Source organism: Salmo salar, chromosome 29 (assembly GCF_965601325.2).
Source record: "Salmo salar chromosome 29, fSalSal1, whole genome shotgun sequence".
NCBI classification, from domain to species: Eukaryota; Metazoa; Chordata; class Actinopteri; order Salmoniformes; family Salmonidae; genus Salmo; species Salmo salar.
In genome coordinates, this window is record NC_138319.1 from 27,532,912 (window position 1) to 27,548,308 (window position 15,397).

A 15,397-nucleotide genomic window follows, 5' to 3' on the forward strand; every position below is an offset into this window, starting at 1 on the left:
CATTCCCTTTTTTAGTCATGTTTCCACGTCAAACAACTGTGACAGTTGTGTGTGTGTGTGTGTGTGTGTGTGTGTGTGGAGGGAAGTAATTGACTCTCCCTAGCATAAAAGCCATATCCGGACTCAGGTCTCCAAGGCCTTACAAAATAGCTCCATTCCTCCCTCCCCTCTTTTTGTTCCTCTGTTTTCTTCCTGCTCCCCCCCGGCCCTCTCATGGTAGAGGTGGCTGTGATCCTCTCCTGCTGTTTGTGTGTATGTTATGGCTGTTGTATCATCTCCGCTGGGCTATCGTTTATCAGTGAGAGAGAAGAGAAGAGAGCGAAGAGGAGAGAGAGATCTATATCTGTGTGCTACCTATATCCCCCCACACTTTAATGAAGACAGCTTCTCCATCCTGAAGGGGGAAATCAATCATTACCAGGCCCAGGGACATGTACTAGTCTGTGGCGACCTAAATGCCAGAACCGGACAAGAACCTGACACCCTCAGCACACAGGGGGACAAACACCTGCCTGGAGGTGACAGCATTCCCTCCCCCATATGCCCCCCTAGGCACAATTACGACAACATTACCAACAAAAACTGGTCAGAACTCCTGCAGCTCTGTCGCACACTGGGTATGTACATAGTCAATGGTAGGCTTCGAGGGGACTCCTACAGTAGGTACACATATTGCTCATCTCTTGTCAGTAGTACTGTAGAATACTTTTTCACTGACCTCAACCCAGAGTCTCTCAGAGGATTGTCAGTCAGCCCACTGACACCCCTATCAGATCACAGCAAAATCAGTCTACTTGAACAGAGCAATACTCAATCATGAGGCATCAAAGCCAAAGGAACTGAATAATATAAAGAAATGCTATAGATGGAAGGAAAGTAGTGTGGAAACCTACCAAAAACCAATTACAACTTTTTGGACAAAACGTTCCACTGTAATAGTGAAGGTGTAAACTTGGCAGTAGAAAACCTAAACAGTATATTTAACCTCTCAGCTTCCCTATCAAATCTAAAAATGTCAAACAGAAAACCGAAGAAAATGAACAATAATGACAAATGTTTTGATGAAGAATGCAAAATCCTAAGAAAGAAATTGAGAAACCTTTCTGTCCAAAAACATATAGACCCAGAAAACCTGAGCCTACGCCTTCACTATGTTGAATCACTTAAACAATACAGAAATACAGTACGGAAAAAGAAGGAACAGCACGTCAAAAATCAGCTTAATGTAATTGAAGAATCCATATACTCGGCTGAGTCGCGGAAAGAGCCAGAGACTGTCAGGGAGGCAATGGAGAAGTTGGGAGAGAGAGAGAGAGAGAGAGATGTTGTGCAAGTGTGTTCTGCTCAACATCCGACCAGAGGATCCGGTTAGCAGTCTGGTGCAACCTGTGTCCCCAGTCCGGTACGTCCTGTGCCTGCTCCTCGCACTCGCCCTGAAGTGCGTGTCCCCAGTCCGGTACGTCCTGTGCCTGCTCCTCGCACTCGCCCTGAAGTGCGTGTCACCAGTCCGGTGCCACCTGTACCGGCTCCACGCACTAGGCCTCCAGTGCGCATCCACAGTCCAGAGCTTCCGGCGACGGTCCACAGTCCAGAGCTTCCGGCGACGGTCCACAGTCCAGAGCTTCCGGCGACGGTCCACAGTCCAGAGCTTCCGGCGACGGTCCACAGTCCAGAGCTTCCGGCGACGGTCCACGGTCCGGAACCTCCAGCCACGGTCCGGAACCTCCAGCGACGGTCCACGGTCCGGAACCTCCTGCGACGGTCCACGGTCTGGAACCTCCTGCGACGGTCCACGGTCCGGAGCTTCCAGGCACGGTGTCCAGTCCAGCTCCAAGGCGGGAGCCTTCCTCTGCGCCGATGCCCAGTCCAGGCATGGCATCCAACCCAGCTCCAGGGCCGGAGTCCTCCTTTGCGCTGGTGCCCAGTCCAGGCACGGCATCCAACCCAGCTCCATGGCAGGAGTCTTCCTTTGTGTCGATGTCCAGGCACGGCATTCAGCCCGGCGCGGTGGCCGGATCCGGGGTCTGGGCGGGGCTACGACCTGCACCGGAGCCGCCACCGACACTAATCACCCCCCCTACCATCCCCATTTGGTTTCAGATTTTGCGGCCGGAGTCTGCATTTTTGGGGGGGTACTGTCACGCCCTGACCATAGAGAGCCCTTGGTTCTCTATGGTGTAGTAGGTCAGGGTGTGACTAGTGGGTGTTCTAGTATGTCTATTTCTACGTTGGTGCTAATATGGTTCCCAATTAGAGGCAGCTGTTTATCGTTGCCTCTGATTGGGGATCATATTTAGGTAGCCATTTCCTCACCTGTGTTTTGTGGGATATTGTTTGTGTTTAGTTGCCTGTGTGCACGTCATGACTTCACGTTTCGTTGTTTCTTTATTGTTTTGTTTGTTTCACGGAGATTAAAAATATGTAGAACTAAACTCACACTGGGCCTTGGTCCGCTCATTACGACGATCGTGACAAGCACCCAGATCTTCTGCACAGATTCTGTCAGACCTGGGCCCTGACAGTAAATCTCAGTAAGATAAAAATAATGGTGTTCCAAAAAAGGTCCAGTTGCCAGGACCACAAATACAAATTCCATTTAGGCACCGTCGCCCTAGAGCACACAAAAAAACAATACATACCTCGGCCTAAACATCAGTGCCACAGGTAACTTCCACAAAGCTGTGAACGATCTGAGAGACAAGGCAAGAAGGGCCTTCTACGCCATCTAAAGGAACATAAAATGTGACATACCAATTAGGATCTGGCAAAAAATACTTGAATCAGTAATAGAACCCATTGCCCTTTATGGTTGTGAGGTTTGGGGTCTGCTCACCAACCAAGAATTCATAAAATGGGACAAACACCAAATTGAGACTCTACATGCAGAATTCTGCAAAAATATCCTCCGTGTCCAACGTAAAATACCAAATAATGCATGCAGAGCAGAATTAGGCCGGTACCCGCTAATTATCAAAATCCAGAAAAGAGCTGTTAAATTCTACAACCAACTAAAAGGAAGCGATTCCCAAACCTTCCATAACAAAGCCATCACCTACAGAGAGATGAACCTGGAGAAGAGTCCTCTTAAGCAAGCTGGTCCTGGGGCTCTGTTCACAAACACAAACAGACCCCACAGAGCCCCAGGACAGCAACACAATTAGACCCAACCAAATCATGACAAAACAAAAATATAATTACTTGACACATTGGAAAGAATTAACAAAAAAAACTGAGCAAAATAGAATGTTATTTGGCCCTAAACAGAGAGTACACACTGGCAGAATACCTGACCACTGTGACTGACCCAAACTTAAGGAAAGCTTTGACAATGTACAGACTCGTTGAGCATAGCCTTGCTATTGAGAAAGGCTGTCGTACACAGCCGGTCTTCTCTTGAGAGCCAGGTCTATGTGCACACTGCACACAAAATGAGGTGGAAACTGAGCTGCACTTCCTAACCTCCTGTATGACCATATTAGAGACACATATTTCCCTCAGATTACACAGACCCACAATGAAAACAAACCCAATTTTGATAAACTCCCATATCTACTGGGTGAAATACCACAGCCTGCCATCACAGCAGCAAGATTTGTGACCTGTTGCCACAAGAAAAGGTCAACTAGTGAAGAACAAACACCATTGTATGTCTTTATTCTTTTTGGAACTTTTGTGAGTGTAATGTTTACTGTTGCATTTTATTGTTTATTTCACTTTTGTTTATTATCTACTTCACTTGATTTGGCAATGTTTAACATGTGTTTCCCATGCCAAATATGCCCTTAAATTTAAATTGAATTGAGAGAGAGAGAGACATATTTCCCACAGATCACACAGACCCATAAAGAATTTGAAAACAAATCAAACATTGATAAACTCCCATATCTGTTAGGCGAAATACCGCAATGTGCAATCACAGCAGCAAGATGTGTGGCCCGTTACCATGAGAAAAGGGCAACCAGTGGAACACAACATTGTAAATACCACCCATATTCATCTGTTTCCTCATCTTCCCCTATTATTCGTACTACAACTATTTGCATATTGTTCAAACACTGTACGTGGCTGATAATATAACATTTGAAACGTTTTAATCCCTTTGAAACCTGTATGAGTGCAATGATTACTGTAGATTTTGGAATGTTTTTGTTGACACTGTTTGTTTCTCATCACCTTTGTTTATTGTTTATTATTTCAGTTGCGTTGGCAATGTAAACATGTTTCCCATGCTAATAATACCCATCGTAATTGAAAGAGACCATGCTAATAAATCCCCTTTGAATTGAGAGAGAGAACTAACAACAACATCAATTACAAAACGCATAAAGATGATAATTATTGGAAAAGACAAGTGGGTACGAGTTGAAGAGGGAGAGCAAATGAAAGGAGATGCAGGAAGAGTTGGCAGCGTAACAGTAAGACTTCACACACAAACTCATGAGGTTTTTGTTTTGTGGTTTCCATCAGGTAGAAGGAAACCATGAATCACTGCCGTGCTTAAAATAACCAAAATGGCTTCCATTTAGAGCCAATTCCCAAGGTAAAAGTTTGCATTAACCAAAGATCTAGGATTAGATTTGACTGCCCCAGCTCCTAACCTGAACCGTTACATGGATAGAAATATCTCGGACCCTGCATCAGTGGTTTAGGGTAGGTTTTCCCAAACTCGGTCCTGGGGCCCGACTTGGGTGCAAGTTGAGTTTTCGCCCTAGCACTACACAGCTGATTCAAATAACCAACTCCTCATCAAGCTTTGATTACTGGAATCAGCTGTGTAGTGCTAGGACAAAAACCAGGAGGAGACCCAGGGGGGGTCCAGGACCGAGTTTGGGAAAGCCTGGTTTAGGGGAACCGCTTCCCACTAATTGATTTATGTAGTTGTTCAGTCATTATGATAGCTGATTGAGGTACTCACCCTCTTAACCAGTAACCCTCTCTGTCTGTCTGTCTGTCTGTCTGTCTCCTAAACCAGTTCTGTCTCCACACAGACAATGAGATGAGGAGCCCAGGGGAAAGGGACTAGGGAAATTCAGACTGTTTGTGTGTGTGCGTGTATAACAGACAGTATGCCTGTGGAAGACATGGCTCCTATTACTATCTGTATGTCCGTTTTGTAGGCCTGTAGTCAGACCAGGACCCACAGTGATTTAACGCCCCAACAAGGAACAGTCTTTCTGGGATAAGAGGGAGCAGGCCTGGGTGGGTATGGAGCAAATCTCTACACCAGCATGTAACCTCTCTATCTCTATCTATCTCTCTCACACACACACACACACACACACACACACACACACACACACACACACGGCAGGCCAGGGGACAGCCAATGAGTCAAAAAGATGCTCTGTGTGTTCTAAGCAAGACCATGGCCCGGTCAAGCTGAAACTGCAGAGCTGGGTGGTCCACTTAGCATTCTCACACACACACACAATTTCCGAGGGGAAACCTTCAGAGAGATTTGGCTGGAGAAGTCGATGTTGATAGACGAGCTGCGCCTCTGCTCTCTGAGGTGTGTCTGTCGGTCTGTGTGCGTGACAGAGTGACTCAACAGTCAGCCTGGTCTCAGAGACTAGATCTCTCGCTCTCTTGCTGTGTTAACATTATCTACTTCACTTGATTTGGCAATAAACAAAAGTGAAATAAACAATAAAAATGTACATTAAACATAACACTCACAAAAGTTCCAAAATAATAAAGTCATTTCAAATGTCATATGTACAAATAGTTATAGTACAAAAGTGAAAATAAATAAACATAAATATGAGTTTACAATGGTGTTTGTTCTTCACTGGTTGCCCCTTTCTTGTGACAACAGGTTACAAATCATGCTGCTGTGACTGCACAGTGTGGCATTTCACCCCATAGATATGGGAGTTTATCAAAATTGGGTTTGTTTACAAATTCTTTGTGGGTCTGTGTAATCTCTAATATGGTCATTGATAAACGAGTTTTAATGACTCCAACCTTCAGCTGTAGGTGCTGCTGTAGGCCATCGTTGGTTGGGGACAGAAGCACCACATCATCAGCAAACAGTAGACATTTGACTTCAGATTCTTGTAGGGTGAGGCCAGGTGCTGCAGACTGCTCTAGTGCCCTCGACAATTCATTGATATATGGACGGTTCTGTATTTATTTTCTTAGTCAACCTTGTCTTCTGTTTCGTTGTGTTCTTGAACGTAGCCCTGTCTTTCATTTTTGTTCATTGATTTCACCTGTGTTAGTTACTCACCTGGTCTCATCTGCTCCTTATTTAGTTCAGTTCATTCTGTTTGTGCCTTTGTGAGGGATTGTTCGTTTTGACTCTACTAAGCCTGTTCCTAGCTCATTTGTGAGAACCAGTTATAGTCCTAGTTTTGATTCACCTGCCTGTTTGCCTACCTGTGTATGACCAAGGCGAAATAAACACCTGCCGCGCTCTGTGCATGAATCTACACCTTGTTCTCCCTGAGTATTCAATACAATATATATGTTGAAGAGGGTGGGGCTTAAGCTGCATCCCTGTCTCATCCCACGGCACTGTGGAAAGAAATGTGTGTGTTTTTTGCCAATTTTAACCGCACACTTGTTGTTTGTGTACATGGATATTATAATGTTGTATGTTTTTTCCCCCAACACCACTTTTCATCAATTTGTATAGCAGACCCTCAAATTGAGTCTTATCTTTTTGAAATCAAAAAAGCATGAGAAGACTGCCTTTTTGTTTGTTTGTCTATTAGGGTGTGCAGGGTGTTCTGTCGTATGGTAATTTGGTAAAAAGCCAATTTGACATTTGCTCAGTACATTGTTTTCACTGAGGAAATGTACGAGTCCGCTGTTAATGATAATGCAGATGATTTTCCCAAGGTTGCTGTTGATGCATAACATACGGAAGTTATTGGGGTCAAATTTGTCTCCACCTTTGTGGATTGGGGTGATCAGTCCTTGGTTCTAAATATTGGGGAAGATGCCAGAGCTGAGGATGATGTTAGAGTTTAAGTATAGCCAATTGGAATTTGTTGTCTGTATATTTTCGTCATTTCATTGAGGATACCATCAACCCACAGGCCTTTTTGGGTTGGAGGGTTTGTATTTTGTCCTTTCGTACATTCAAGGTAATTGGAGAATCCAGTGGGTTCTGGTAGTCTTTAATAGTTGATTCTAAGATCTGTATTGGATCATGTATATGTTTTTGCTGTTTGTTCTTTGTTCTTTGTTATTGGTACAACAAGATTGGAGAAGTAGTTTACCCATACATCTCCGTTTTGGATAGATAACTCTTGTTTGTTTAGTGTTTTGCAGTTTTCCCAGAAGTGGTTAGAGTCTACGGACTCTTCAATTACATTGAGCTGATTTCAGACGTGCTGTTCCTTCTTTTTCCGTAGTGTATTTCTGTATTGTTTAAGTGATTCACCATAGTGAAGGTGTAGACTCAGGTTTTCTGGGTCTCTGTGTTTTTGGTTGGATAGGTTTCTCAATTTCTTTCTTAGGTTTTTGCATTCTTCATTAAACCATTTCTCATTTGTTAATTTTCTTTGGTTTTCTGTTTGACATTTTTAGATTTGATAGGGAAGCTGAGAGGTTAAATATACTGTTTATGTTTTCTACTGCCAAGTTTACACCTTCACTGTTACAGTGGAACGTTTTGTCCAGGAAGTTGTTCTAAAAGGGATTGAATTTGTTGTTGCCTAATTGGTTTTTGGTAGGTTTCCACACTACTTTCCTTCCATCTATAGCATTTCTTTATATAATTCAGTTCCTTTGGCTTTAATGCCTCATGATTGAGTATTGCTCTGTTCAAGTAGACTGTGATTTTGCTGTGATCTGATAGGGGTGTCAGTGGGCTGACTGACAATCCTCTGAGAGACTCTGGGTTGAGGTCAGTGATAAAGTAGTCTACAGTACTACTGCCAAGAGATGAGCTGTAGGTGTACCTACTGTAGGAGTCCCCTCGAAGCATACATTTGACTATGTACATACCCAGCGTGTGACAGAGCTGCAGGAGTTGTGACCAGTTTTTGTTGGTTATGTTGTCATAGTTGTGTCTAGGGGTGCATATGAGGCAGGGAGTGCTGTCACCTCCAGGTAGGTGTTTGTCCCCCTGTGTGCTGAGGGTGTCAGGTTCTCGTCCAGTTCTGGCATTTAGGTCGCCTCAAACTAGTACATGTCCCTGGGCCTGGAAATGATTGATCTCCCCCTCTAGGATGGAGAAGCTGTCTTCATTAAAGTATGGGGATTCTAGTGGGGGGATATAGGTAGCACACAGGAGGCCATTTTTCTCTGATGAGATCATTTCCTTTCCAAGTCCAGGTTGCTGCTCTTTAGGTCAAAGGCAGATGGCCACGGGCCTTGGATATTCCAGGCTGAAATAGTGAAGGCTTTGTGTACCATAAAGTGTCCAATTTTGTTAGTCGTGTGGTTTGGCCTCAGACCAGTAAGTGTGAGCAGAGCCTGCTGAGAATCTGGTATATGCCATTGGCTTGGGCTAGTGTTAGAATGGGGGTTGGGTCTGTTTGCCTGTTCATGGCCTGGGCGTATGTGTGACTTTCATGTTGAGGCCCTCTTTGCCAGAGTGGGGTGCATGGGGTGGGCAGGAGTGGCGTAGGTCTGATCTGAGGGGGCCTAAATGGGGTGTGGGCATGTTTGACTTGGGGGGGGGGGGGTGTGGATGTGGCTGGTGGTGCTGTGGTCTGGATGTGGGTCCTCTATGTGTAGGTCTGGGGGGGGGGGGTCCTGGCAGGTCTGGGAGAGTGTCTCGCTGGTCTGGGCGGGGTATCTGTTGATCTGTTGCTCCTGTGTGAGGTGTTGGGGCTGCGGTTGAGGGCAATGTCCTTTAGGGTCCGGGCGAAGGTGGGCACTGCTGCCTTGTATAGATGGACCTGGTCAGGGTGGAGTGGTGGGCCAGGTAAACATTTGGTTTTGAGGCACAGTCACGGGAAATACTTGCGTTTACGCGCTGTATGGTAGCAGGGTGGAAGTCTTTTCATGGTAGAAAGGTGGAGATAACCACTTGTGCGTTGGGGAATGTAGAATAAGCTTTTTCAATCACTCCCTTGAGTGCTGTGGCCACCGTTTCCTGCTGTGCTCTCAGGTGGTTTTTGTGCCTGTGTCTATTATTATGTGGCTGGGTGACCCTAGTTGGTCTTCAGACTGAAGGTATAGGGCATGCAGGGTGTTTGGACACCAGAGTTTAGAGACTGTTTGTGTCCATTAGGAGTACAATCAGTGGCTTGTGTATGTCCTCAGTGGGTGTGGGGGGGATCTGGAGGGCTATCAGGGTGGCTGACAGGGGGGGCTGCTCAGAGGGGGTGGGATACCCTGGACTTGGGCTTCTTCATTTGTCTGTCCTGCTGTGATGTTGAGGCTATGGTCAGGGTCTGGGGTGGACTGTTCTGCTGTGGTGTCAAGGCTTTGGTCAGGGGCGGAGGTTGGCTGTTCTGCTGGCTTCTCTGCGGGCTTGGCCAGCTCTCAAATGGGTTGTTCTCTGTCACACGCCATCCCCCTCACCCTCTCCTCCAGCACTCTGATCCTCTCCTCTAGTGCTCTGTTCTTCTCCTGATTAATCTCCTATTGATGTTGTCTCACCACAGTCCAGAGTGCAGATATGTCTCTCTCCACCTCCAGCTCTTGGGGTCTGGTTGATGGGTGTTGTTGAGCTGGACAATTTTTTTTATGCTGACTGGCATGTGTTCACTTGCTGTTCCAGCTCAACCTGCCTTACCTCCAGCTGGGTGAATGCATCATTCACTTCAATCAGGGAGTAGTACTCTGGGCTGGGATATTGACTTTCCGCTTGGTGTTGCTCGTCTGTGGGGTTGTATAATGAAGAGGTCTGGTCTGACACTCTCAGGGTGGGGGTATCTTTCTCAAGAGAGAGCTTATCCTGCTGAGCTCTCTTGGATTAGGTGACAGTCCAGCTGAAACTGTTTGGGGTTTCCCTGTACCATTACTGTTCCAGACTTGTACAAGTTGACATTGGCTGACTCAGAATCCTCGTTGTCTAGTATCCTGAGTTTCCACCCATCGCTAACACCCAGCCCCCCCCCCCCCTTTATAGAGGGGTAGTGTGTTAATATAGCACTGCGCCATGCCAGGGGATGGTCTGTGTGGAAGATTAAGTTGCTTATGTTCCCATTGTTATAATAGTCAGATTTTCAATAAGGAGCTTATTGGTATTATTTTCATGCCTTTGCATTTTTTACATTGAGGTTACTGTATTGTAATGACCTCTGAACAGTGGGAGGGGGCTTCAAAGGCCTCTGCATTTGGGTGGGGGAGGCTGTGAGACTCTCCTGCCATTGTTGGGCTCAAGGGATTTGACACCTCTCACTTCACACCTCAGTGCTAATTGAAGTTGCAGTCAGATATGTTCTGTCTTAGTATTCAGTCCTTATAAAGTAAAATATGTAGTTGTAATGTATTTTTCTTCTTGACTTTAAAAGTCTAAACACTACTCACTCAGTTCCAGGTTGGATGGTGTTTTCAGGTTTCTGTTTGTTTGCCAGAGCTTTTGCTGTATAGCTTGGAAATAAGAATCTTAGTAGTAGGAGGAATCCTAGGAATGGAATCCTTCCAGGAAATGTTTTCCAAAATCAGGTTGTAGGTTTGGAGTTTTGATTTGGAGTGAATGTTTTGTTGTGGAGGGTAGTATCCTGTATATGTCCCTGCCGAAAAATCCAACTTTATCCAAATAAAACATTTTTTTTTTCTGGTTGTATTTTACCCTGTCTGTTTTTTCCAGACTCCAGACATCTTTTACTTTTGGTCGTTGATGTTGTTATAACTTTTTTCTAACTGGTCTCGCTCTCTCTCTCTCCAGGGTGTCTCCCCTCCAGAAGTCTGAGATAGTGGACATGGTGAAGAAGCATGTGAAGGCCATCACTCTGGCCATAGGAGATGGGGCCAACGACGTGGGTATGATCCAGACTGCCCATGTAGGGGTTGGCATCAGTGGCAACGAGGGCATGCAGGCAACCAACTCCTCTGACTACTCCATCGCACAGGTAACACACACACACACACACAGACACACACTAAGTAGAGAACGGAAGAGGGGGGGAAAGGGAGGAGGGGAGTGGGAGAAGCTAGTTGAAGTATTCAGTGAGAGCAAGAGGAATCTCTCTCTCTGTTTATCTGTCTTTACCCCTCAGGTGTCTACTACTGCTTATCTCTTTGTCTCACCCGCCCCCCCTCTCTCTCTCTCTCACTCACTCACCCCCCCCCCTCATCACTCCCCTTTCTGTTGCTAGTTTTCCTACCTGGAGAAGCTGTTGCTGGTCCATGGGGTGTGGAGTTATAACCGTGTATCCCTGTATCTCTCTCCCCCTCCCCCTCTGACTGGTCCTAGTTTTCCTACCTGGAGAAGCTGTTGCTGGTCCATGGGGCGTGGAGTTATAACCGTGTCACTAAGTGTATCCTCTACTGTTTCTATAAGAATGTGGTGCTCTACATCATAGAGGTAAGACACACCCCTCCCCCTCACCGTCCCACCCCTTAACCCTCACCTCGCTCACCCTTCAACCCTCCCTCCCTCCCTCCCTCCCTCCCTCCCTCCCTCCCTCCCTCCCTCCCTCCCTCCCTCCCTCCCTCCCTCCCTCCCTCCCTCTCTCAACCTTCAACCCTCACCTCTCCCATCCTTCAACCCTCACCTCTCCCACCCTTCAACCCTCACCTCCCCATCACCCCTCCCACATATAGACTGTACCTTATAAATGCCGTCCAGTAATGTTTTGAAGATGTATTACTATTTAAAACAATGTTTTACATTAGTAGAAGCTGGACCCATTTGGAGAGAGACTAACTCCCTTTCCCTCCTTAGACCAATCCCTTTTCTCTCTCTCACACACACACACACACAACACACACACACACACACACACGCACACACACATATTAACAGAGACATTTTGCAGCTGTTTGTCGAAATGTTTGACAATGACGGATGAGGTGCTCCTCTGGTGTCTGCTTTCTGTCACACACACACACACACACACACACACACACATGGTCGGTCAGGGACTGTGTGTGTGTGATGGGTCAGGGGCATTTTGGAGGGTGATTTGTCAGCTGTGCCGCCTTCTCTGTCTAACATGAAGGATGCCAGCAGGTGCAGACCCTCTACCTTCTACCACAATGTCCCTCTCCCTCAGGGCTAAGGATGTGTGATTATCACACAGATCTGTAGGTCAAGGGACATAGACAGTCTCTGTCCACAAAGCAGAGATACAGAGTGGTGTGTGTTGTTGGGGGGGGGGGGTGGGTTGACAGAGCAGGCGGGCGCTCCACTGTATGCTCCAGGAACCTCACCACACTCTGATCAGTCTGTCTCTGTATGGATGGATGTTTTTGTAGATACCTTTAGCATTGGGTAGTGTGAACTGATCCTAGATCTGTAATCTGCATTGCCTTCAGAAAGTATTCATACCCATTGACTTATTCCACATTTTGTTGTGTTACAGCCTGAATTCAAAATGGATTCAATATACACTGCTCAAAAAAATAAAGGGAACACTTAAACAACACAATGTAACTTCAAGTCAATCACACTTCTGTGAAATTAAACTGTCCAGTTAGGAAGCAACACTGATTGACAATACATTTCACATGTTGTTGTGCAAATGGAACAGACACCAGGTGGAAATTATAGGCAATTAGCAAGACACCCCCAATAAAGGAGTGGTTCTGCAGGTGGTGACCACAGACCACTTCTCAGTTCCTATGCTTCCTGGCTGATGTTTTGGTCACTTTTGAATGCTGGCGGTGCTTTCACTCTAGTGGTAGCATGAGACGGAGTCTACAACCCACACAAGTGGCTCAGGTAGTGCAGCTCATCCAGGATGGCACATCAATGCGAGCTGTGGCAAGAAGGTTTGCTGTGTCTGTCAGCGTAGTGTCCAGAGCATGGAGGCGCTGCCAGGAGACAGGCCAGTACATCAGGAGGCGTGGAGGAGGCCGTAGGAGTGCAACAACCCAGCAGCAGGACCGCTACCTCCGCCTTTGTGCAAGGAGGAGCAGGAGGAGCACTGCCAGAGCCCTGCAAAATGACCTCCAGCAGGCCACAAATGTGCATGTGTCTGCTCAAACGGTTAGAAACAGACTCCATGAGGGTGGTATGAGGGCCAGACGTCCACAGGTGGGGGTTGTGCTTACAGCCCAACACCGTGCAGGACGTTTGGCATTTGCCAGAGAACAACAAGATTGGCAAATTCGCCACTGGCGCCCTGTGCTCTTCACAGATGAAAGCATGTTCACACTGAGCACGTGACAGACGTGACAGAGTCTGGAGACGCCGTGGAGAACGTTCTTTTGCCTGCAACATCCTCCAGCATGACCGGTTTGGCGGTGGGTCAGTCATGGTGTGGGGTGGCATTTCTTTGGGGGGCCGCACAGCCCTCCATGTGCTCGCCAGAGGTAGCCTGACTGCCATTAGGTACCGAGATGAGATCCTCAGACCCCTTGTGAGACCATATGCTGGTGCGGTTGGCCCTGGGTTCCTCCTAATGCAAGACAATGCTAGACCTCATGTGGCTGGAGTGTGTCAGCAGTTCCTGCAAGAGGAAGGCATTGATGCTATGGACTGGCCCGCCCGTTCCCCAGACCTGAATCCAATTGAGCACATCTGGGACATCATGTCTCGCTCCATCCAGCAACGCCACGTTACACCACAGACTGTCCAGAAGTTGGCGGATGCTTTAGTCCAGGTCTGGGAGGAGATCCCTCAGGAGACCATCCGCCACCTCATCAGGAGCATGCCCAGGCGTTGTAGTGAGGTCACACAGGCACGTGGAGGCCACACACACTACTGAGCCTCTTTTTGACTTGTTTTAAGGACATTACATCAAAGTTGGATCAGCCTGTAGTGTGGTTTTCCACTTTAATTTTGAGTGTGACTCCAAATCCAGACCTCCATGGGTTGATAAATTGGATTTCCATTGATTATTTTTGTGTGATTTTGTTGTCAGCACATTCAACTATGTAAAGAAAAAAGTATTTAATAAGATTATTTCATTCATTCAGATCTAGGATGTGTTATTTTAGTGTTCCCTTTATTTTTTTGAGCAGTATATTTCTTCTCTCTCACCCATCTACACACATAATGACAAAGTGAAAACATTTTTCTAGAAATTGTTGCAGATTTATTACAAATCAAATACAGGGGCCTCCCGAGTGGTGCAGCGGACTGAGGTACTGCATCGCCGTGCTTGAGGTGTCACTACAGACCCGGGTTCGATTCCAGGCTGTGTAGGGCGGCGCACAACCATAGGGCGGCGCACAATTGGTCCAGCATCGTCCGGGTTAGGGGAGGATTTGGCCGGGGGTGCTTTACTTGGCTCATCGCGCTCTAGTGACTCCTTGTGGCAGGCCGGGCGCCTGCAGGCTGACTCTGGTCTTCAGTTGAACGGTGTTTCCTCCGTCACATTGGTGCAGCTGGCTTCCGGGTTAAGCGGACAGGTGTTAAGGAACTCGGTGTGGCAAGTCATATTTAGGAGGACACATGACCCGATCTTCGCCTCTTTCGATCCCGTTGGGGAGTTGCAGCAATGAGATAAGATCGTAATTGAAATTGGGAGAAAAAAGGGGGTTAAATACAAAAAAGATACATATATAGTACCAGTCAAAAGTTTGGACACGCCCATCATTCATGTAGTAATCAAAAAAGTGTTAAACAAATCTAAATATATTTTATATTTGAGATTCTTCAAAGTAGCCACCCTTTGCCTTGATGAGAACTTTGCAAACTCTTGGCATTCTCTCAACCAGCTTCATGAGGTAGTCACCTGGAATGCATTTCAATTAACAGGTGTGCCTTGTTAAAAGTTATTTTGTGGAATTTCTTTCTTTCTTAATGCATTTGAGCCAATCAATTGTGTTGTGACAAGGTAGGGATGGTATACAAAATATTGCCCTATTTGGTAAAATATCAAGTCCATATTATGACAAGAACAGCTCAAATAAACAAAGAGAAACGACAGTCCATTTATTTAAGACATGACTGTGATTTATTTTGAATTCATGGCACAATTAACCAGCATGGCTACCACAGCATTCTGGTTTGCGCTTACTGGGACTATCATTTTGGTTTTTTTAACAGGATAATAACCGCAAACACACCTACAGGTTGTGTAAGGGCTATTTGACCAAGAAGGAGAGTGATGTAGTGCTGCATCAGATGACCTGACCTCCACAATCACCCGACCTCAACCCAATTGAGATGGTTTGGGATGGACCGCAGAGTGAAGGAAAAGCAACCAACAAGTACTCAGCATATGTGGGAACTCCTTCAAGACTGTTGGAAAAGTATTCCAGGTGAAGCTGGTTGAGAGAATGCCAAGAGTGTGCGAAGCTGTTATCAAGGCAAAGGGTGGCTACTTTGAAGAATCTCAAATATAAAATATATTTTGATTTGTTTGAACACTTTTTT

The 15,397-nt window shown here is 46.2% G+C and overlaps 1 protein-coding gene across 3 annotated transcripts in view; it reads left to right on the top strand.

Moving 5' to 3' along the window:
- LOC106590443 (phospholipid-transporting ATPase IB) overlaps positions 1-15,397 on the top strand; it is a 126,820-nt gene that overhangs the window by 78,884 nt on the left and 32,539 nt on the right. For all 3 annotated transcript variants that reach the window (XM_014181490.3, XM_014181492.3, XM_045710739.2), the window contains 2 exons: positions 10,796-10,979; positions 11,324-11,434. In XM_014181490.3, coding sequence (XP_014036965.2) covers positions 10,796-10,979; positions 11,324-11,434 — 295 coding nt within the window. The remainder of the gene's footprint in view (positions 1-10,795; positions 10,980-11,323; positions 11,435-15,397) is intronic.